Below are 25,027 nucleotides of genomic sequence, written 5' to 3'. Positions count from 1 at the left end.
GCCTGCTGCAGCCATGGTATGGCAACAAAGTTCCTTGATCATTTTCCACCTTTTTTTGTACACAACAGAAGAGTTAAGCTAAATAGAAAAATCAATGAAAAACTTTTCCTATGCTAAGCTAAGCTTAAAGTGCTCCTGCCAGATCCAGAGATCGGCTGCTGAATGGATAAAAAATGCTAAAACTCAACTATTAACTCTAGGTACAGTAAGTTGGAAAACGAGCCTATTTCCTAACAAAGTGGAGTGTTCATTTAACATATTACCAGAATTTCCTCAGATGGAAAATTGAACGGCCATAATTACCTGTTGGTAAACATGCAAATCAGTAATTAAAAACGAGATGTTTTAGCCTAGGATTATTATAGGAATTAATCTTTACAGTATTTGTCAGATTGTTTTTCAGATGATGTGTAATCGTGGCCAATATCACACAATGAACACCTGGATTTTATCTGGTGTTGTTTTTGTCATTGTTTATAATTAAGTAATAAGTTGATGGCTTAATTAAGTTTCATTACTCTAGTTTTGTGATCCGTCAGGACATGTTATTGTGTTTCATTGCGCTTTTTGATTAGATTTACAATAGATCACATTTTCTTATTGTTGTCAATTTGGAAAAGAGTTTTGCTGCTTAATAGTTTTTGTGCAAACCAAGATACATTTTTTTGAAGATTATTTGATGAACAGAAACTGATGAAGAAATATTCTGTAACGTGTCTTTTAGTGTCAGTTTTGATCAATTTAATGCATCCTTTTTTCTAGTTAATAAATACCCTAAACTTTTTGAATGGGAGTTGATATAGTTTATGATTGCATTTTGGTAAACTTAATATTTTTCAGATATGACATTATGATAATAAATATTTGTGTTAAGAGATTTGTATTACATGTACTTTACAATTACATATAATAAATGTAGTTTTATAAATATATTTTATTCCTAATGATTCAAAAGAGCTTATTTATGTGAAATTGATGAGGGCAGAGTGTGTGTAGAAAACGACAGCCTAAATGCACCATCTGGGATTACATTTAACCACAAAAGCATACAAAGACATAACAGGCTCAAAAAGGGGAAGGGAAAAAATCAAAACCAGGGTAAATGAGATTTCGGGACCATTTCATAGCGGTGTTTATCATAAATAAATCACATATACGTCTTAAATAAAAACAAGTGACATCTGAAATATGAAAACTACATCAAATCTATGCAAATAAAAAGCACTGCTAAGAAATGGTCAATGATCTCCAGCAGGCACAGCGAGACAGGCAGGATTTATGGCACATGGGGAGGAACCAGGGCAGCTGAGATTGGCTTTTACATGTCCATCAAAGAAATGCTCACCCTTCTAAAACATAATGGCTGCAGTGAGGCTATGCCCAAATGCCCTCCTCATCATCCTATTGGTTTAAGAGATGGCAGGGTTTTAGCCAAGTGCAGCATGGGAAAAAAGATCAGGTTAGTATGCGAAGAAATCCAAGTAGAAGCGACCCGTAAGCGCAGACGCAAGATCAGCTTTCAATGTATTTGACGTAAATAATAGCATTACAACGTTGATCCTGGATCTGCGCTTAGGGGCGATTTTACAGTCATGAATAAGAATAAAATCCATAGGGTTGAGAAGTCATGATCAATATGAAGGCAGTAAAAAGGAAATGATGGCAGTTGCGTTGGAGGTGAGAGCAGCTTCACGTTATTTCCGATAACATGACTGTAATGGAAACGGACAACGGCGCGTTCATTTCCAATTCAGTTTCTGTTATTTAGTGTCCTACTAATGAGTATGAAACTGACCACAACTCCAATTTGTCTTTCTTCAGCTGCTGTCAAGTTCCAAGCTCCTATGGAGTATGAGATAAGCAAAATACAGCAATGTTAAGTTATTTCATATTCAGCCATATTGAATTTCACTGAACAAAACAAAATGCTAAGAAATGATGATTGTAGTAAACTATTTTTAAAGGAACAGTTCACCAAAAATGAACACACTGTTTCATTTACAATTTTTTCGAGAAAAAAAGTCGCACATTACTATACAGTAAGTCAATAGGAATATATTTATAATATCATTCATAAATATAGCTGCAAGCAGTAATAAAGGGCCAAACACATCAAAGGCAGATGAGGAGCAAAGCATAGCAGGGATGATCAAACAACAGGCGATTTAATGGCTGAAAAATCATATTATGAATACAGTCACTACTTGTATGGTTAATGGTTTTTCAGCAATAGGTGGCTCTGTTACCAAATTGATGTGGTGTGGTTAGTGTAAGTGACCATGGCTTTACAAAGATACAGGTTCATGTCTATTTTGGCGAGCTTTTTATTAAATTAGATTACCATGTTATTCAAGAATTGTTTGACTAAACAGCTTAAAGGTGCTGTATGTAAGTTTTTGACTTATTCTGAAGCATATACATACCGTAATATGTTTGCAGATATTTAAGAATTGTTTATAACATGTTTGTTTATCTGAAAAACAATCCTAACGTCAGTTATTCTCCTTTGAAAAAGTGCATTCCGTGCCGGAATGTCTGCCTTTGTTTTGGTCTCTATAACCAGCCCACTGACAGTTGACCCAATTATATTTCAGCCTTGGTGGCTGTCAATCTCATTTCAGTCATGAAGCTTTCAATGTATTTCGTCCGTGGCTGAAAACGCGACCTCAATAGACAGCAGCAATTGCAGTGATAAGCAATTTAGCTGTCTGCACCAGACTCAACACGCAGAAATATTAAATACAGCCATTCAGAAGCGCAGAATAATGCACTGCACTTTAATGAAATGGTAAGGTTTACAATCAAATGAATACATATTAAACTTATTTACAGTGCAAAACACTAAAACACTGAAGTTTAATTTCAAACTATGTTTATTTTATTTTAAGGTCTGAGGCAAACTATTTGCTGCTGCTTTCAGTATGGGCAATAAATGTCATGTAAAATCGCATTAAAACCCACATCATTAGTATTTAACACGAATAAAGCACATAATCAGTACCTGAGGTGATCATTGTCATTTAGTTTATGATGTTGTTCATCCTCGAGAAATTGAAGCCTTTCTAAAATATCAATTTCAGTTGATGCTTTCAACAAACACTCCTTTTCACATGGGAAGATTTCTTCTATCGCGTGTCGTGGCTTGTAGTTAGGAGACGATGTAGCTCGATAGTCAGGCAAGCTTGATCGGTTGTTTTGTCAATCTGCATTGCGGGGAGTTATTCTTGGGGGGTGGGGGGGTGTATGGTTGCTGAGTGGAAAATGTTTTGAATTAGGAGTACAATACTTAGTTCAACCACTGGTGTTCTATTTTACATACTGCACCTTTAATTTGACCATTTTTATTGCATTTGCTGAAGATGATTTGGTTGTACTGCATGTAAATTAGAGTCTAGCAGTGCACTCCAAATGGGATGTATAGCCTTCCAAATGAGTGAAATCGATTATGGCTGCCATGTTGAAGTGTCCGTTTCAAACCAAAATGCTCAAGACTGCCACTTTTGAAGGGCCCTTCAGAATGATGGATTTCAAAGTGGTAAAATTGATGGACACTTCGGGTGTCGGACAACGCTTTCCATTCGCAAGGGCTCATCCCTATTCCCTAATCTAACACACTGTATGAGAAGTTTAAAAAAATTTTATTGAAAAATTAGTAGTCGACAAAAAGTTTGGCTGAGCATGGCATAACTTATCAGTGACCTCTGACTCTATCAAGACCAGCAAAGCTACAACCCCAAATTAGAAAAAGTTGGGACAGTATGGAAAACACAAATAAATAAAAAACGAATTCCAAATTTACTTTGACTTGTAATTCATTGCAGACCTTATAACAAACGTTATTACGGTGTTCCACTTGGTTTTTTATTGTTTTTTGGGTTTTTTTTTATGAAAACGTTCCAATTTTGTTTCTTGCAACACATTTCAACAGTAAAGCATTTACTACTTTGGAATGTTGCCATTACTTTTTCACAACACTTAAAATACATTTAGGGACTGAAGACACCTTGTGATGAAAGCGTTTCAGGTGTAATTTGTCCCTTTCTTCCTACAAACAAGTCTTAAGATGGGCAACAGTATGTGGTCTTCGCTGTGGGATTTTGCGCTTCAAAATGCTCCACACATTCTTTTTTGGCGACAGATCAGGACTGCGGGCAAGCCAGTCATGTACTGTATCCTCTTCCTCTGCAGCCAGGACTTTGTAATGTGTGCAGAATGTTGTTTTGCATTGTCTTGTGAAATATGCATGAGCGTTCCTGGAAAAGAAGGCAGCATATTGTGTCCCAAAATCTCTAGGTACTTTTCCAGCATTAATAGTGCCATCACAGAAGTACAAGGTACCACTGACACAAGCCCACATCATGACAAACCCTGGCCTTTGGACTTGTTGCTGGTAACAGTCTGGATGATCCTTTCTTATTAGGTCAGGAGCACACCAACGTTTATTCTCTCCAAAAATACCTGAAATTCTGATTCCTCTGACTACAGTACACTTTTCCACCCATCCCAGATGCCTCTGAGCCCAGAGAAGTCAATGGCTCTTCAGGACACTGTTAACATAGGGCTTCCTTTGGCACAGTAGAGTTTTAACTAACATTTGTGGATGTAACTACGTAATGTGCTACTTGACAAAGGTTTGCCAAAGTAGTCCTGAGCCCATGTGGTGATATCACTTATAAATGAATGAACGATTCTTGATGCAGGGCCGCCTGAGGGATCAGAGATCAATCTTTTAGTTATCTTTTAATTAGGTTATGCACTATTGAAAGGTGAAATATCCAAATGTCTTCCTTCTTTCTTTGAGGAACATTGTTTTTAAACATTTCAATCATTTCTTGTGTATTGTTGGCAAACAATGATCCTTTGCCATCTTTGCTCCTAAAGGACTAGACCTTTCTGGATGCTGCTTTTGTACAAAATCATAATTACAATCATCTGTTGACATCACCTGTTTCAAGTCACATCATTATTTAACCAATTTACCCATATACTAGCCATAAATTTCTAATGTGCCAACTTTTTTTGGAATGTGTTGCAGATCTGAATGACAGGAAAGATATATATTTACAATGAAATTAATATGTTGTGTTCATATTGTCTGCAATGAAATTTATATTAAAGTAAATTTGGAAATTACTACTCTCTTTTTTTATTAGTATTTTCCATACTGTCCCAACTTTTTCTGATTTGGAGTTGTATTTCATAAGCTATCAGTATATTTGAAATTTAATATTAATATTTGACCACAAGTTGGTCACTGCAGAAATTGCAGTACATTCAAGGCATCAATACATCAATTATTATATATTTTTTTTCTGTATTATTTGACTTTGTATGCTGCTACAAATCTAAAGAGAAAATATTTTAGGGCAAATTATTGCAAGAACCCTAACCTCTGTGGCACTGAGCCAAATCTGTGCAGCTAACCTTAAGTCATAATTGTTATAACATACACCAAGTTTGGTCTGACACTAAAGAAACAAAGCCTCATGTGCAATTTGGCAGATTATTTGAAAATGGTTTGACTAATCAACAATTTTTCTCTCAAATATGGTCTAAAGATGATCTGCTTCGATATCCACCAAAACCAGTCCAATTTTCAGTCTGAAATGTAGGCTCTTTAAAAAAAAAGAGGGGGAAACATATATGACAAAACATTTTGTAGGAACTGTCGAAAACAAATTTACTTGAAGAAATCAGAGACAAAAGGGTTATGTTTCAAAAGTTATTTGAATAAACATGTTGGTGTCACTAGAGGGAGCAAGATCAAAATTGATGTGAAGTTCACATTTTCTTCTATATTTAAGTATAAAACTAATGAACAAATACTTGTGACGTTTTTTTTATAAATGTCAAGCCTATAAACAAAAAAATGTAACTAGCGGTGTGTGGGAAATGCACTTTATAAATACTGACATTCAGAAATTCAAATACTAAAATATGTGACTGTTTACACCTGGTCACTTCATGAGTTTTTTTTCTTATCAGGAAGTTATCTGATCATTAAAAAGATGTAAATCATTTCACTTTAACCAATTCAGGAGGTGGTCTGGCACGCGTTCCAGAAAAAAAAAAACTTGTCTAAAGGCATCTGGTTGTCGAAACCACATTTGTAATTTTTTCTCCTCCTAAAACATAAAAAATAAATAAATAAAAATACATGATAGCGTGGTATTGTCTGTATTACATAATCAAATATAACAGCATAAATGCAGCACGCAATGCATAGATGATGGTGTATGATGTTTGATATTTTGACCAGTCATTCACCCTTATGTACTGTTGGGGATCCACTCTGGGGTGATTTTGAGTCTCAATTTGGCCATAACTTTTTCTGTGTTTCAACTAGCAAAATGGTTTTTGGTGACAAATCTTATTTTGACATATATTTTGAGAAAATTAGTTTTTTTTTCATGAACTCAACAATACACTCTAGGCAAATTTACTACCCTTTTGTTATGTTCGGGATGAAAATATCCACTGAATTAAACTGCTGTAAAAATGCATCAGGCAAATCATTTTTTCAAATTTGTTTTGCATAAGTCTGTGAATCAATATCAGTCCTAATCAAAGCTACTAAATTGCTTAGAAAATTACAGGACTTTAATAGTCAAATTCATATATGATGTCACTGATTTGGTAAAAAAAAAAAACACACATTTTTAACATAAAAGTAATTGTGGACTGGATTTTTTTTACCTTTTATCAAAGTTTTTGACGTGTGAAACAGCGTCGCCTTTGATGCATTGTTTTTGCCCCTGTGACTTCCATTATAAACACATTTATTTGATTACAAAACCATGACACCGTATTATCGTGCTTTTTTGATTGTTGGTGATTTTCCCTGTTGGGAAGAGGTAAAATTTGTAATTTTTACAGGTGATCATCAATTGGCACCAATAACTCTTTAGATTCTGGATTTTATATGGAGCATAACAGTATATTAAAGTATGTGTATGTGTCAGTGAGAGTGACCTTTGCATCTGAGAATATCAAAACATGCATCTTAGCTCTCAGAACTACATGGAGTAAATAAAAACAAAGACTGTGTATGTACTGTGTATTTATGCACCATCAGATGTGGTTATAATGAAAGTCAGTGGGGCATAAACAGCCACCAACAGTAAATTACAGAGAAAACATTAAAATCTAACAATGCATCAAAGCCAATGTTGTTACTAATCATTCACATGTCCAAGACTGATAAAAGGTTTAAAAAAACAGTCCACAATTAATTTTTGTATTGAAAATATGTTATTTTGTGTCCGGTAATTTTTTAACAATTTAGTAGTTTTGATAGTAGTTTGAGTAACAGATTTCTACAAAAAAAATTGAAAAAATATTTATCTGATGCATTTTTACTGCAGTTTAATTCAGTGGATGTTTTCATCCCGAACATAACAAAGGGTAGTAAATTTGAACAGTGCACAAGGGTTGATCGTTAAATTATTCAAGTAGAATGTAAAATAAATATCAATTGGCAGCTTTCACAACAGAGATGCATCACACAACTGTACTAACCTATCTCTGTAAATGGACAGGAAAAATTATAGAAAAGTATAGAGTTTAGTTCGCTTAAAAAAAGGCACAGTGCTTTGTTTTTGTTAGAGTAGGTTATATACAAATGAATGTAAATTCTTTACAGTTCTGAATGGTGTCTTGCACATACAGTTGAAGTCAGAATTATTAGCCCCCCTGAATTATTAGCCCCTCTGTTTATTATTTTTTAATAACTCTAAAAACTAATAACTCTAATAATTTCTAATAACTGATTTATTTTATCTTTGCCATGATGACAGTAAATAATATTTACTAGATATTTTTCAAGACACTTCTGTACAGCTTAAAGTGACATTTAAAGGCTTAACTAGGTTAATTAGGTTAAGTAGGCAGGTTAGAGTAATTAGGCAAGTTATTATATTATGATGGTTTGTTCTGTAGACTATTGAAAAAAAAATATTTTGACCTTAAAATGTAAAATTGCTTTTATTCTAGCTGAAATAAAACAAATAAGACTTTCTCTAGAAGAAAAAATATTATCAGACATACTGTGAAAGTTTCCTTGCTTTGTTAAACATAATTTGGGAAATATTTAAAAAAGAAAAAATATTCAAAGGGGGGCTAATAGTTCTGACTTCAACTGTATGTGTACAACAAAAACAGATGTTTCATTTAGCATTTCGTTCGAGTGTTTGTGCTTGTGCTGATATTTTAATGGAACACAGGTGAAGTCTCCTATAGCCTAAATCTAAAATGATATGCCTAACAATACAGTATATATATAGCTTATGTCTCATATAATGAAATAAAATGCAGTGTATCTGATGCTTTAGTAGTCATAGCCTAGTTAAATTTGCATATAGTGTGGGTTTTAAAGATTGAAATTATATAATCAAACCCATTTTCACAAATCAGATAGCTATTCGATCAGAGAAAACGCACAAAGTGACCAGGTATAAATAGGTCCAGATTCTGGACAATGCAATACTCATGTTTTGTAGGAATTGGGCATATTATGAGAATGAGTAAATGTAACAGGATTTTTTCGAGGTGAACTGTCCCTTTTGCTGATGTTTGCAGAGGACCGGATTGTGACCTGATCAGGTGATTTCGGAGGTTTGTGATTGGTCTGGTCAGGTGGTGTTTTCAAGTATCCATCATCATAATTATCCGCCATGAGCTTCATGCGGTTCTGTGTCTAGGAGAAAAGAGGAGGCACAGATGTAAGGAAAGATTGGGAGGGTAAAAACGGATGAAAACAAGGGTTGATTAAGGGTCAAGAAAAGATCAATTAAAAGAAGCACATCAATAGACCTTGTTTATATACATAAAAGCGCAGCAGTCAAAACAAAGATGTATTTTGTCTAGGCCTTTTAAGTTCTTCTGCAACTTCTGTTATTGTTGACTGAAATCAGATAAACAAAGTGACCTTGAGGACGGTCAGATCCGCTCGGTGACGCAGGCCGTACCTGCTGTTTGAGCTGCTGCACCAAACGGTCCTTCTCTCTCCGCAGCTGAGCCACTTCCTCCTGTGTTTTCTTCTTTTTAGATGAAGAGAGCTCCAACAAGGCGATGTTAGCATCCTTCTCACTTATGGCTGCCAGAAGAGCCTCTTGTCTGTGGATTACAATTGATCAAGCCAGGTTAGAAACATATTATCGTCAAATAAACAAAAGCACATCTTTAGTAGTAAAACTGATAGTAGAAATAGTAATAATTTCACACTATTAAAAATAATTTTAAAAAATTAAGATTTGAAGTCATTATTATGGTGGTTTGAGAAAGCCAACATACTGTTATACTATATAAACTTAATATTCTATTTCTTCTGAGACTAATTTCTCTATGCATCTCCTCCTAGACCGTTTAAACTACAAAAACCACAAACACCAAACCTCCAAACTGGTTGACTTTGGTTGCTATATCTCTTCCAACTGATCCGACTTTCGGTTTTCCGAAAACTGAATCAGATAATTGGGAAAAGTCCCGTTGCCTCAAATTGGACCAAACTTTGTGACCTCATAACTTTCCGCCAGACTGTCATACAGACTTATGGCTGAGCTCATTTAACTCAGACTACCAATCTGCCAATCACTGATGACCTTTCAACTTACTAGCCATACCCTAGCAACCACTTACGGCACCCTAGCAACTGTCCTATAGACTTCGATTGTAAAAAAAACTACCATTGACTTTACATTGGACATACTAATAACATACCAATTCTTAGTAGCAATATACTAATCCATATTAGAAACATACTAACGACATACCAACCCATACTAGAAACACCAACCCATACTAGAAACATACTAGCGACATACCAATCCATACTAGAAACATACTAAAAAGAACTAGAAACATACCGATCATTTGTAGAAACATATTAACAATATACCAATCCATACCAGAAACATACCAATCTATACTAACATACTAATTATACTAGCAACATGCTAATTTATACTAGAAACATGCTAGCAACATGCTAATTCAAACTAAATTCATGCTAACAACATGCTAATTTATGCTAGTAACATGCTAGAATATTGCAAAATTCATACTAGAATCATGCTAATTAATGTTGGCAACTGCCTAGCAACCACTTAGAACACCTTAACAACTGCCTAGCCTCAGTAACAACCTAGAACACCCTAGCAACGCCATGCTAATTGTTGGCAACTGCCTAGCAACCACTCAGAACACCTTAACAACTGCCTAGCCTCAGTAACAACCTAGAACACCCTAGCAACGCCTTAGCAACCACTCAGAACACCCTATCAATCGCTTAGCAAGAAACATGCCAATCCATACTAGAAACATTCTAACATACAATTGAAGTCAGAATTATTAGGCCCCGTGAATTATTAGCCCCCTGTTTATTTTTTTCCCTAATTTCTGGTTAACGGAGAGAATATAATTTCAACACATTTCTAAACATAATTGCTTTAATAACTCATTTCTAATAACTCGTTAATTTTATCTTTGTCGTGATGACTGTAAATAATATTTGACTAGATATTTTTCAAAACATTTCTATACAGCTTAAAGTGACATTTAAAGGCTTAACTAGGTTAATTAAGTTAGCTAGGCAGGCTAGGGTAATTAGGCAAGTTATTGTATAATGATGGTTTGTTCTGTAGACTATCGGAAAAAAATTAGCTTGAAGGGGCTAAAAATTTTGTCTTTTTAATTTTTACTTTTATTATTTTATTTTTGCTTTTATTCTAGCCGAAATAAAACAAATAAGACTTTCTCCAGTAGGAAAATATTATCAGACAAACTGTGAAAATTTCCTCACTCAGATTTTTTTTTTTAAGGGGGTAATAATAATTTTGACTTCAACAGTATGTACTTATCTTTCTATGCCAACTGTTTCAAACTTAAAAACTACTTCATTTATTAAAATTTAAAACTACTTCAAACTTTCAGACTAGGAGCCCTATCATACACCACGCAAGGCGCGACGCAAATGTTTTTTGCTGCTAGTTTTAGCTCGACGCAAGTGTCATTTTGACGTTTTGCACTGTTTACCTTTTTTTGTATTTGTATTGATATCCTTGCAATTTATTATATTTTATGTAGATGCACTGCAAAACAAAGACTTGATCACCCCTGTCTATCTAATAAAATCTTCCCAAAAAGAGCTATTCATATCATCTGATAAATTATATTTATATCGCAATATATATTGCAGCAAAACAAAATATCGCAATGTTAGTTTTTTCCAATATCGTGCAGCCCAACCGTTACCTGATATTTGTAATCGTAAACTTGCTTAATTTTGATCAGTTTCTCTGAAGGCACACTTCTCTTTAGTTTTACTTTAAGTAAATACATCAGAAAAAATAACAAAAGTACTAAAATAAAAAGACGTGTTGTTTTTTGCAGTGTGTGAAGGAGGAGTAAAATATCCCCCCTATTCAAATGCATTGAAATTGTCAAGCCTTGAGTTTATTTTGTGTAAAATTTATGAAATATAATTGATATCTAGATGTTTGCATTTAGAGTACATATTGATGTGTTGTCTTCCTTTTAATTATTTAATTAACATTTTTGCAGCCTATACTTATTGAATACTGATTCCTTGTCATGGTAATTGGCTGATACTGAGCACCGATTCTGGTTCTTCAAGCTTTATGTAACTTTGCCATAGCATAAACACATTTTGCTTTTAAGTATGATATCTCCCCTTGCCTAAAATAATAAATTAAGGATGTAGCATTCATGTAATGGCCAGAAGCAGCTTTACAAAAACAAAATAGTTAAAACAGATTAAAAATAGTAAGAAAAATTACTAACTATGCACTTTGGAAGCATTGCTCATGTGTAGGGCCAGACAGTATCTGCGAACATTTTTTGCTATTTCTGTGCAGAATTTTATAAAAAAATATGCAGATTTATGTGGAATGATTTTGCGATTATCATAACTAAAAACTTAATATATTAAATGTAAAAAATAATACCTTTTTAACTTTTATTTAATGTTTACAATGCAAAATCCAAATAGATCCACTCATTTGGTAAACAAGTCTCATATATATATATCTACTAAAACTGAAAATATTACTTTGCAAACTGTATTGTAAATAAATCATATGAACATTTTCATATTAGTCATTAATATTAATGAAATTAATTTAAAAAATGAATAAATTTACAAACATTTACAAGTAAATAATAAGTAAATATATAAACTCAATGATGGGCTAAAAATCTGTGGATTTGTGCAGATTCCGTGTGGGCATACTCATGTGTTGTAGCACTGCTGATGCATAACCTGGGTGCGCACATGCATCTTTCTCAGCTTGTAAACTCTTAATGAAACATTTGCAATTGGTTCATGGGATCGGCCAGGGTTGCGTTTCCCAAACAATGACAATGACGTGGCTGAACTATTAGAGTAGTAGTACGATGCATCGTTTGGGAAAGAACGATGTAGTGACGAGTGTCTCCCAAAACCGTAGTTGCTTTGTCGCAAATCCATCATTTGAACCACGTTAGTTATAACGTAAAACGTCCATAATGACGCTCTAAACGAGGTGGAGTAACAACTACTTTAGAGAAAATCTCTTTTTTTGTGCAACGTATTGTTTTACATGCACACAAATTTATAAATAATCCAATATTAGTTTTGATATAAACATGCACTCATTTTCTACATTAATTTAAATATAGCCTATGTAAACGGCACATATAGGGTCTGTGTTTCCTTAACAAATATTATTGAGAATATTCCGTATTCTATTCTAAAACATAAAACCACTTAGTAGCACAAATTCTAATCTCATTTATAAATCGTTAGGCTAATGGTTGAAATTTACAGTAGGCCATTTATTAAGAAAAGGAAAAAAAATCTTAATTATTATTAATTTATTATTATTGTTGTTATTATTATTAAGTAGGCTATTGTTTATTTACTTTTTAAAGTCTACTTTTACAATTGGACACATTCAAACCACTGCAGACATTATCTAACCAACAGGCCCATGTCATTTACAGTACAGATACATTTCTTAATAAATAACATACTATAAATTTAAAGCATTAATGTATGCTATATAATTTTGTTTCCACAAGTCTTGGAGACGCAACGTAAATTCCACTTTTAAATAATAGGTCACCTTTAGCTTTCGTCATGAGCCACGGATGTGTTCAAAATGGCATAAAGGTTTTCAAAATGCACAACGAAGAGAACGCAATTGTCAATATTAAGATTGCTAAAACTGAGCTGTGAAAAATACTTTGAAAGCAAATTACACCTAAGAGAGATGACTTTAATGCTTTTTTTAATCAGTCTGAGTTTAAATGTTGAAACATTCAAAAGGAATAGGGCATAGGAGGGAATAACTGGGAATAGAACACAGCCAGGAACTATGCTTCTAACTACAGCTCTAGAGGTGTAGTTGGAAACGTACAAATTTGCGAATGTTCGTTGAAACGATGGATTTGGGAAACACCAACGAACTATGTTTGTAACAACGAAACCTGCGACCTTAGTTGGCTAACGATGGGTTTCGGAAACACACCCCAGATCAATGAGTACCGATTGAGTCATGAAATGTAATTATCGTCCGATACTGATCTCTGGCAGATCGATTGGAGCATCGCTACTAATAGTGTCTTAAATTTACATATATTACCATTTTTTCTTATTTAAAAGCAGCATGATGATCCTGAAAGATAAAAAAAATAAAATGAACTCTCTGTTTGTCACACAACACTCATAATAATAACTACTGTGTCTCTCTCTCAGATCAGCTCATTGCTGTGCCCTTTGGCCAGCGTTTCAAATGAACATGTCCCTTGCACAGAGAGTCCTCCTGACGTGGATCTTCACCCTCATCTTCCTCATCATGCTGGGTCCTCAAGTTGGACAGGAAGATCGACTGGGAGCTGGTTCCCTCATTTTCCTTCCCATCTGGACCTTCGATCTGATCCTGCTCCTCATGCTCATTGTCAAAATGTGCCGGTCGATGCAAACCAGGCTTCGATCCTCGCAATGGAGCGGAGAACTTGAAGAAGCGCGTTTGGTATCTCATCGCCATGCTGCTAAAACTGGCCTTCTGTCTGACACTCTGTGCCAAATTAGAAAGCCTAATGGACATCATGGTGAGCTCGGTTTGCATCCCTTTATGGGGTTTGCTCATCGGTGCTATGGTGGAACTGGGATTCAAACGTTTTTCACTTCAGAAGAGACTGAACACTGGAACGGTAGTTTCTGAAAGCCTGTATTTTTCAGGAGTTAAATCGTCTTGAAAGTAGTTTTATTCATGAAAAGGGGATATATAATGGACAAGAATGTACAGCTGTGTGAAACTCTTTAACGGGAACTGCTTGTTCTTTCAGGCACAGGAGGTAAAGCTGAATATTCTGCGTTTTGGTGTTGACAGGAAGGCAGGGAGGTTTACGATTTTTGGCTCAGTGGTGAGTTTACGCTCAGGTGACAGAAATGACTGATTGTTGAGCTCGATATTTATTGCGTTTTGGTGAAACAATCGAAAAATCAAATCGAAAATGACAGTTGACATGCTGTTGATCACACTGTTTGCGTTTGCTTTTCGTCCTAAATAGTACTGTAACAAGACATGGTGTATTAGCAGGAGAAACGTATGTTCTAGAATGATGGTGTATTATTTACAAATCTCTCTTCATCGTATATTTATGTTTTGCGTTGCAGAACTTGCATAATATGTTTACAATATTTGTTTTTGTCTTGTACAAGAGTGTGTAAATATCATAGTAATAATAATAGTAATAAAAGAAATAACAACATCTTAATAATTAAAAGAATGCATATTTATTTTTTAAGATGACTATGTTCAATATAGCGCACAGGTATTATAAATTTACCAATGTCTCTAGAATTAAGCCGTGATCACAATAGAGTTTGAGCATGTGAAATTGTCATACGGTTAGGCCTGTCACGATATCTATTTTTTGTTGTTTGATATATTGCACCAAAATATATTGCGATAAACAATATTATTGTCATTTAAAGGACATTTTAAGGCCACTCATTATATAGTGCCTGAATGACAATATAATGTCATCACAATGCAAGTACACACTTCCTAAGAACACTTTAACACTTAAAAATGACTTCAGTCATTTTAACAATTGAATATTAGGCATTGGAATCAGACTGTGAAAACACAAATGCCAAGTGAAGTTTTATAAAGTATTTCCGAGAGCAGCACATGATCTGATTGATAACAGCTGCTCTTTTATCTGCAATCATCAATAAACCAATCAGATTAATCCAAACCTACAATAAATAGCACATTTCACCTTACTTCCCTATCTTCACTTTTGAAGAATCCCCCCCATCCACCTGTTGTGAATTCACTATGTGGCTCACGGCACCAAAACTGTTGTTAAATTCAAAGACGAGTCAAAAACCAGGGAGACCTTTCGGGTATCTTCAAAGCAGAATCCTTTTATAAGAAACTCTGTGTCGCTGTGGCATCATTGAAAGAACTCTATCTTAGTGCTGTAGGCACTAGTTTAACTAATTTTACAGACGTTGATATATTGGGGTGAGATCTAAACAAAGCATGCAATAAAGTGTTGTTGTCCGAAGGGTAAATTGCCTTTCCAGCCCCGATCTCATCAGCATATAAGTACCTGTTCACAATACATTTTAAGCATGAAAAAAAAAGTGTGCAAGGATGTTCTGGAGACAGAACCTGTCAGACCAGTTGACTGACTTGAAAGTGTTACTTTGCCATTTGTTAAACAATAGACACAGCTGTGCTGTGAAACTGACAGTTTGCATTACTTTGGAGACAGCCAGTGCTCAGGAAACCAGGAGATTTTAAGGTCTGTATAAAAAAGAATATAACTTTTCAGTTATATATAGATTATTGCTAATTTGGAACTAGATTATATAAATTTATATTCCCACACACCCCATCTCCCCCTTTTCTCCTTTACCAGGGGGAGCTCTCGAGATCTGATCTCTGAGCCCCCTTACATGCTAAATGACCAGGCGGGAACCCTGGGCTCAATTATCTCCAAGCTCAGGGTTTTCTCCCAGGATAGGATGCCAACCTGCTATTAGTATCAAGCAGTGACTCCTGAAATTTTAACAAAAAAGTAACAGAGGTTGCGATATCTGCTACCATATTTATTTTCAATTTTCAGACACCCACATGTAAATAAACTATGTTGCTAGAATTTGGTTATCACCAAAAATGAATGAGGTCATGTCCGTGTGTTTGCAATAAGTTGATATATTGATTATTGTGACAGGCCCATATACAGTACTTTGGAAATGGGTAAGATAAAATGTGACATTGAAAAAATGAGTGAATGCTCCATATTTTTACATTTGTGTACAGAGAGGTCAATTCGCAGGTCAGAGCTTGAACCAAGCTTGCACTTTGGAATGCAGGAACTTTCAAAACTTGTCACATGCATTTCCTTGCGTGTGAATGGAAAGCTATGGGGAGAAAAGAGCAGTATGACCATGGCTTTATGTGGAGAAATGTCAATTCATCAAGACTCAGAAGATGTAAATTTAGAAACTAATGCTGTCAAAATATTAATCAAAAATTGTATTTACATAACAGATGTCTGTGCTGTGCATATTTGTTATAAACAGTGTTGGGGAAAGTTACTGTTGAAAGTAATGCATTACAATATTGATTTACTCCCCAAAAAAGTAACTAGTTCCTTTACTTAGTTAATTTTTATAGAAAGTAATGTGTTACGTTACTTTTGAGTTATTCTTCATACCTGCCTGAGGCTGGTATCTCTTTCAGAACTTGCAGGGTTTTTGATTTTTTAAATAGAGGACCTCTGCATTTAACGACACTATAACTTATAACTACCTAAGACCTTAATTTACCTTTAAAAAATTATTTAAAAAAAAACTGAATAATGTTACCTTCTGAAAACGTCTTGACGCTATACATATTGTATATACAGATTAATAAAAGTTGAAATGTGTTTGCTACCTTTGTATTTTTGTTATAAAATAATCTTCAAAATCCCTGTCCATTGAGACTGTAATCCTTTTCTTCCATGCGTTCAAAATAATTAGAAAACTTCCATCACAGAAATGTAAGGCTCTGTCATCTTGATTTGTGTCTGTTTCCATGGTGAGCTCATTTTCTCATTGAGTGTGATTCTGCTTGATTACACTAATTTTAATTCAGCAAACTATTTTTTAAAAGTGGATTAATTAATCTAAAAATAACTAAAATATTATTACTTATTTTTTTAAGTAATGTGTTACTTTGTCCGTTACTTAAAAAAGTAATATTATGAAGTAACCCGTGTTACTTGTAATGTGTTACCCCAACACTGGTTATGAATGTATAAATGCACACGTGTGTATATACAGTATTTGAATATATTTATGTAAAATATTTTATCTTAGATATAAAAATATATGTAAACATTTTTGTTTTGTAATATTCTGTATTTTATGTATGTTTGTATTTAACAAAATGAAATGAGAACAAGCTAAAATTGGCACAATCACTATGCTCTCAAAAAACCTAATTGATACTACAAAACAGTTCTACTATATAAGGTGCATTTTGGCGGGTTTGCACATGTGGGTCAGTGCCCCATTTCAGTGTCTGCATTATTTTACATATACAAAATTTTGTGACTTTTTTATGTAAATGCAATTAAAGTGTCTGCTTTATTGCTTTAAATATCTTTTCGAGATAAAAAAGTCAATATATAGATAAAGCAAGTTCTATCCTCATTCAGCATAACACATTTTTATGTAAAACTGAAGCAGCAGACTTATTCTGACCTTTGAGAAAAAATTGCAAGAATATATATTTTAAGTATGAAAAACATCTTGATAAATAGGCAAAAGTAAAACCTGTTGGTTAGAAGAATATTGGTATGAATATTTAAAATGATTTTTAAATTATTTAATGTCATTGGATGATTCTTGATCTAAATATCCCTGATAAGACCTTTTTGTTTCACTCAATAGCTATGTTTCCATCCACCTATTTTTTCTGCGCGTTTTGAATATGTGCATAAAAAAAACGGTTGATGGAAACGCCATGATGCGCATGAATTTTGAAAATGCGCATAAAAAACGTATGCGCATAACTGAGTAGTATAAACTTTTTATTCGATGAAAGATTAAACGCTTAAAATACGATGGAAACACTTTTACTGCACAAATTTCAGTATACGCAAATAAAAAAGGTCATGCGATTTTGTTATAAGAGATCATGTGATGATAAAAATGTGTAATGGACAAACCAGGCTGAGCACACTGTAAACCATCTTAATTGTTGTTTGGTCATTCTAAAATGCCTTACCTTTTAAGTATTAGTGTTATTATATTATTAATGACCACCAGAATCAGAGCGGCTGTGCTCTGGCAGCTGACACCTTCAAATGCCACTGAGCATTCACTGCGTGTCAGGATTGCCTTCTGAGGCACTAGTCATTTATTAGATGAAGAAAAAATGAAGCAGCTTCTCCTTCCATTTTTACTGTTGATATTGGGCGCCAGTTGATCATGAAGTGACGATTTTGTTCGTTTTGGCTCGTTGGATGGAAACGCTGCTTTATTCACATGTCTTTTATGGGATAATCCAGTTTTGCGCATAAAATTCATTCGCATTTTTGGATGGAAACATAGTTAATTTTTGTAGGTATCTTCTGTAAAAATGTGTAATAGTTTTTTTTGTTTGTTTGTTTGCTTTAAAAAACTAAATTAAATAGGACACATTCTAATTTAAAAGAAAATAAATGCTTGGAACCCCTTTTCGTCTTACAATGATGGAAAATAGTACTTAGTTTCAATTGAAAATTCAATAATGGTACAACAAAATTACAGATGCTTTTATTTAACGTAAAACATTTGCATTGGGAAAAAAGAGCATATATCCGTGTAAACAGCCATGGATTGCCCCAGACTTACAAAAATACAATATACAAAATAACAGCTGAACCTGTAAATGGCATATTTTCATTGCTTATGCACTACATTATTTTCAAAGCATCACAAAAGTGCTAAGTTTTGTAAATCAATGCTTATGTTTACAGTTTATTAAACAACATAGTTACTAAACCAATTTTCTGACACCACACTGAAATCTGGTATTAATGCAGCAGTTTATGAATTCAAAAGACAGCTTAATTTAGTTCTGTTTGGTATTAGTATTAGTTGGAGTAGTTTTTTGGTCTAATCATCATTCTAACAGTCCTAAAAGATTGTCTTTCATTAGTTGGGTATATTCCATGTTAATGTTGTGCCACGTACCCCAAAATATTCCATTACGTACCCCTTTGTACTTTGATTGATAATATTTCCCATTTAAGTTTGCAGACATGCATGCATCAAACCACCAGCCTGAGCTGTAATAGGCTCCACAGTTTCCTGAGGGATACTGGTCATTGTCTCTGTCCGGAGTGGTGAAGAACTTCTGGTCATGGTTGTACTTTTTGCTAAATTGCATGGCATTGCCAGCTGTACCCGAGTAGCCATCTATGGACAGGCGGTATTGTTGGCTCTCATTTGCTACGTAGAAGTGGTCATATTGGGCGTATTCTCTGATCCCTTCGAAATCTTCGATTTCAATTCGCAAGGACATGTTTTTCGCCTTTGTCAGCAAGTGAATCTTGTCATTGCCAAGCCAGAACTCTCCTATTAGTTTCCCAAATCCATTCTTGTACTCGTCCCATGTGCGATTAAAACTTGTGCTACCATCAAAGCGATGTTGAATCACGTCCAACCTCCACCCGAGGACGCCATGTCGCAGAAAACAGGAAATGTGTTTTTTGGTTGCGGCGTTACTCTGTATACACCATTCCTTTGAGATTTTGTAATGTGATCAGCGCAGTCTTGAGCAGGTCCTTTTTCTGTGGATCATAAAATCATTGAGGTTACTTCACCCCACTGTTGAAGAAATATGCTATTACCGTGTGTAAACAACATAAATCTGCATGCTTGTATTTATGTGCATGTCTTACAGGGAGAATTTCTTTGCTGTTGTCATGTTTACAACGAGAGAAGCTGTTTACATTCACAAAAGCATTTTATTTGTGAAAGTGCTTCACAAAATACTTTGTGGGAACATTGCGGAAAGCTCAGTACAAATAAACCCAATGGGGTTGAAATTGAAAAAAATAAAACATTCAGATGAATCTCTGGATCATATGATGCGTCAACAACAAAGCTGCGCTCTGTGGACTTAATATTTTAGAGGGTTTGTTTTGACCACCTGGAATTATTAGGTCATTTATTAAGAGTTTACATGAAGCAACACTAAGATAAATTTTGGTCTCCAGTCAATACATGAGTAAATTTGCACAGTATCGTTAGTAAGTAGTCAGCATGCTTTAATTATGCATTGCTGAAAATTGTTTGAGCTTTTGAGCCTTTACTCAAGCTCAACAAAGACACCACATCCTGATACATCAGACAAAAGAAGACGCCTACAGCTGGTCCTCTTCACAAAAACCACAACATCTGCTATTCAGATGAGAATCCAAGTCCACTTATCCCTGTTATGGATAATGTGGAACCCTATCACACTCCCAAGATAAATTGTGGGGTCTCAGGATTCCTTGTTTGTCTGAGTTCCCTGTACCTGTGGTTATTTTGGAGAGATGTCCCTATTTGAACTCTCCTGAAACCTTTGGTGCAATCTATACAAAGCGTCACTGTGACTTATTCCACTATACCGTAAGCTTTGTGTCAATAAACATGCGCTGCTGCCATTCTCTAAACACTCTAGAGTGCTTTCTTGAGTGTGAATTAAGAGCAAATACTCCTTCAACTTGGTTGAAATGTTTTAAATAAACATTAAGAACATGTGTTGGGTAAGAAAATTCCTCACCTCTTCCATATGCCAATGGAGTCCTGGTCTGGCTTGTACTGGGTTGTGAGTGTGGAGTTGATGTAGTGTTACAATTACCAAGGCAGGTGCTGTGGACTTTGTTTTCTGCTTTCTCTCTCTCTGTTACCTCATCGCTGACTGCATGGGATTTAAATCCCTCAGCTGTGTCCTCAGGGCTAAGTGAGAAAAGTTTTGAGCCCTTGATTTCTTCAGTATTTGTAAGCGTTTCCAAAACAACTGGTATTGCAAACTTCCCTCCACTATAACTATTGGCTGTGTCCACAGTGTTTGGGTTAGATAATACATCTCCAGGGATTTCATCTACTCTGTCTTTATTAAGCTTAATATGTTCCAGTTCTTTTGTTGCTCCTATACTTTCAAAACTAATGGGTGTGTCCCGACTGACGTTTTTAGGCATTTCAACATGTGCATTTGTCACTGAACCATTGTTTTTTGTACTGTCTCTGTGGCGTGTGTCTGTAAAAGAAACTGTTGAGTTTGTGAATTGTGTTGTTCCTGGTTCCTTAAATAACTCTTTCTTCTTCAAGGTGGGTGCGTTTGGCCCTTTTTCTTCTTATCCACTTTATCAGCTGTTCCCAAACTAAATGTTTTGCGTTCTTTTTTGCCAGTAGGTGAATTAGATCCTTCACTTTGCTGTATGTTTGTATCCTCTTCTCTGTTTTCAGTGTTAAAAATCAACACAGCTTCACTATTGTCTCTAACTTGTGTTTTACCTTGTTGAAGTTTAGCCAAATCTTGCACATTAGCTGCGTTTTGAGAGATTGAAGGGGACTTTGACTCTGTATTGTTGTTTTTTAACCAATTATTATGTAATACAGTTGACCTCACATTTGGTGCCGGTCCAGTATTTTCAAAACTTCTGGTGTATCCCGACTGAGATTTTTAGAGGTTTCAACATGTGTGTTTGTCACTATGTGAATATTTTTCGTACTGTCTCCATGCTCTGTGTCCGTAAAAGAGTCAGTCGATGTTATAAACAGAGATGCACCTGGTTTCTTAGGTAACTCTTTCTTTAAGGTGGATGCAGTTGGCCTTTTTTTCCCACTGCTGATTTTGTCCCCTTCAGATGGGTTTTGACCATTACTATTTGCACCTCCCAAACTAATGATCGATCTTTCTTTTTCTCCAGCTGGTGAATTTCTTGTGCCACTTTGCATTGTGTTAGGATCCTGTGAATGGTTCTCATGATTTGAGATCAACAAAATCTCACTGTTGTCTTCAGCTCTGTTCATAGCTTCTTGAACCTTATCCAAATCTCTGAAGTCACCTGCATTTTGAGATTCTGGTTGTGATTTTGGTTCTGTAATGTTGTTTTTCAACCGATGATTATCCAGTACATTTGATGTTATCACCTGTGGGATGTGTTTGATTTCATCCCTTCCTACAATAGGTGTTACACCAGTGGGGCTGAAGAATTGATTCCTTGTGCTTACCTTTGTCTTGATGCCTCTGTTTGTGTTCATCTCAGTTTGAAAGTTTGGCTTCCTCCTTGTATAAATTGGTTTCATTATTCCTGAGACGTTTTTCCTGGGAATATTTCCATTTCTAACTGGGATAGGCAATTTTGAAGGTACCCCAACACTTCTGTTTGCTGACATTTTTCCTGTCGCATTAGGTCTCAGTTTGGGGCCTGTAGGAGACATCACAGTGGTGTCTGGGTTACTTAGAAGGCTTGGCATTACGTACTTTACTTCTTGCCTCACTTCGTGTGTCATGCTGATGTTTTTCTTGCTGTTCTGAGGCTGTTCTGGCATAACTTTGAGTGGAGTTATTGAAGTTCTCCTTGCCCCATGGCCTCCCACAGGTGATTTAAACCTACTGGTCATTCTTACATTACTATTTATTGTTTTGCTCTTTACAGTTGGGACAATAGTTGGCTTCACAAAGTCTTCTGAATAAGTGCCTTTACTGTGGCTTGGGATGTCCTCCTTCACAGTTTCTGCATTTAATGAGTTAAAACCTGTTTCCTCAATTGCCCCCACGATGAACGTTTCTGGCTGTATCTTATCTGTAAGATCTGGAGACATTGGATTAACTGTCCTTGTATTAAGAGTTCTGTCAGCCTTATCTAAAATTGTGGAACCAATTTGTCCGTTATTACCCTCTGTGATTGGGTTTAGATATTTTTCAATTTCCACCTGTCTTCCTGGGGAAGGCAAGTCCTCTCTATTCACAGCGGAGCTACTAATAATTACCAGACTTTCACTCAGTCCAATGTGCTTCTCTTCCTCTTTAACTGTGTTTGGCTGTTCGGCTTGATTCATAATGCTGGAGAACGATTTAATTGTGTCTGTGTGGCTCACATTACCTTGTTTTTCTTTCCTCAGATTTGTTGGGAGTCTTGTAATCTCAGTCATGTTTATGTTTCTTGAATTGTCTTCTCTAACTATAGTTACTTGGCTTACATGTTTATCGTCTGTTTTGGGACCAGAAACCCTACTGAAGTCTTGTTTGTTTTGGTCATCTGTTGATGGACTTGATCCTCTGATTGTCCCAGATTTTGTGTTTGCTATATGAGGATTGGTTTCCTTTACCCGCATAATGCCACTCCTCGCTGGAGAAAAGCCAGCCTCTTCTGGCTGAATCGTATCCATCGTTTCCTCAACTTGTGGATTAGTTTTTCTCATGACAGCAGGGTTCTTCAATCTGTCTCCATTGTTAACTTTGACAACTCTACTGTTTATGTAGGAACCCCTTGGCCTCAATGGTCTACCTGCTCCAGAAAAGTTTAGAACTCTTCTGTTCCCTGCTGATGTGCTTAAATCTGATGTCCTTATGTTAGGATCTCTTAATCCATCTGGATCAGGCGCATTCTGCACTCTTCTTCTCAATGTCAGAATGTCACTTATGTTCCCTGAATGTCCATCCCTGAGAACATTTGGCTGCTGTTTCACATGAGTTACAAATTGTATATCATCCTTTTTCATGGGAAGGGACGGTTCTGCTAATCCACTGCCGCTTTAGTTCCTTTTCTGTCCCTACAGGTGTAGGCACCTTTGAAATATCCTCAGGTACCTCATCAAGTAAGGGGTTAAATATTTTTACATTTCTATTCATCTCCGATGTTCGATCTGTTGTACCTTGGTTTAGATCAATCCTCGGATTAATATCCCATTCCCGAACTTCCAGAATCGAATGATTGGGCCTTTTCTCAGACCCCTTGATGGTTCCTTCACTTTCTGATGTGGTCTCCCTGTGGTAAGGTTGAAGAGAAGATTTGAGCAACTTTTTCTCCATCAAGACTTTGTGTGTTCTTGATACTGATGTTATGCCGTAAACTTTGATGTCTCCCTTCCTCTTCGTCCCTATGGTCTGTCCATCCACCCCTCCCATCACTGTGCCTGTCCTTACATTCTTGGCAGTCTCTCCTTAGCTGGTTCACAACTTCCTTTAGGTTCTGCAGCTCCTTAGCCATTTCTTCCAGCTCCCTAAAAGGCCTGGGCAGCTGGATGGAGAGAGCAGGGAGGGTGAGCCGATAAGGGCAGAAGTCTTCCTCGTCCCCGCAGTGTCCCTGGGGCTTCAGTTCTACCCATGAAGCAGCATCCTCAGAGGTTTCTGGGCAGATGTCACATACAGAAAATGCCAAGATGGTTCCCCATATGTAAAACACAGCAAACCACATTGTGTCCTTTGTGGTGAGCAGTTCTGTTCAATGTGTCGAAGTGTATGAGAGAGAAGGAACAGGAGGGATTGGAGGACCACCTCCCTTTATAGAAGTGTGAGAGCTCAGAGAGGGGCGATGCTCTATGATGACTCTCAACAGAGGAGTGTAAGAACCTCCTATGAGAATAATCAGAATATGTTCAGTATATCGTTATTGATTGTTAGGGATAAACAAATAAAACTTGAGATTTAAAGCAGGATATATTTATTACTGCGTAAGGCTTTTTTAGTGAATGTCTCTTGAAGAGTGCAAATTTAAAGACCTAAATGCACTTGCATTAAACACACAACGTTTATATCTCTTCCAAGGTACCATAGTGTAAATGTATCTTGTTTTAAGTACTGTCAGATTTTAAAGGGGGAAAAATCGTGAATTTTGTGCAGTGTTGCTCTTGCCATGATGATATACAAACAACAGACAATCTTGTTATTTGTTTGTTTTCCAGTTGTGTTCCTAAAATTATTACACTATTTTTATTTACTCTATGATGCATTTCTCATTTTTGCAGTAGTCAACC

General features: G+C 35.6%; 3 protein-coding genes and 1 pseudogene across 3 annotated transcripts; 1 reads left to right on the top strand and 3 right to left on the bottom strand.

Moving 5' to 3' along the window:
- Positions 1 to 1,366: 1,366 nt before the first annotated feature.
- LOC130219028 (ELKS/Rab6-interacting/CAST family member 1-like) lies at positions 1,367 to 9,768 on the bottom strand. The gene is made up of 4 exons (XM_056451298.1): positions 9,764 to 9,768; positions 8,967 to 9,114; positions 8,594 to 8,695; positions 1,367 to 1,401 (listed from the first exon to the last, which is right to left on the bottom strand). Exons 1-4 carry the CDS (start codon positions 9,766 to 9,768, stop codon positions 1,375 to 1,377), a joined length of 282 nt encoding a protein of 93 aa, XP_056307273.1. The 3' UTR covers positions 1,367 to 1,374.
- A 3,470-nt stretch (positions 9,769 to 13,238) lies between these two features.
- Positions 13,239 to 14,200, top strand: LOC130219732 (transmembrane protein 60-like; annotated as a pseudogene).
- A 4,668-nt stretch (positions 14,201 to 18,868) lies between these two features.
- LOC130219144 (fibroleukin-like) lies at positions 18,869 to 21,703 on the bottom strand. The gene is given in 4 exon segments (XM_056451434.1): positions 18,869 to 19,218; positions 19,221 to 19,711; positions 19,714 to 19,845; positions 20,826 to 21,703. Coding segments are annotated over 4 exon segments (1,113 nt in total). The 5' UTR covers positions 21,244 to 21,703; the 3' UTR covers positions 18,869 to 19,146.
- Positions 21,704 to 24,018: 2,315 nt separating this feature from the next.
- On the bottom strand, positions 24,019 to 24,562 carry LOC130219027 (fibroleukin-like). The gene has a single exon (XM_056451297.1). It carries the CDS (start codon positions 24,466 to 24,468, stop codon positions 24,019 to 24,021), a length of 450 nt encoding a protein of 149 aa, XP_056307272.1. The 5' UTR covers positions 24,469 to 24,562.
- Positions 24,563 to 25,027: the final 465 nt, after the last annotated feature.

This window comes from Danio aesculapii, chromosome 25 (assembly GCF_903798145.1).
Source record: "Danio aesculapii chromosome 25, fDanAes4.1, whole genome shotgun sequence".
In the NCBI taxonomy this organism is placed as follows: domain Eukaryota; kingdom Metazoa; phylum Chordata; class Actinopteri; order Cypriniformes; family Danionidae; genus Danio; species Danio aesculapii.
This window is presented reverse-complemented; position numbering and strand designations above follow the sequence as displayed.

Coding starts and splice junctions, on each gene's coding strand:
- LOC130219028 (XM_056451298.1), bottom strand. Junction 8,696..8,966: donor TGCAGCAGCTCAAACAGCAG/GTACGGCCTGCG, acceptor CTTTTCTCCTAG/ACACAGAACCGCATGAAGCT. Junction 1,402..8,593: donor CTCCGAAATCACCTGATCAG/GTCACAATCCGG, acceptor TTAAACCAATAG/GATGATGAGGAGGGCATTTG.
- LOC130219027 (XM_056451297.1), bottom strand. CDS start 24,468: ATGTGGTTTGCTGTGTTTTACATATGGGGAACCATCTTGGCATTTTCT.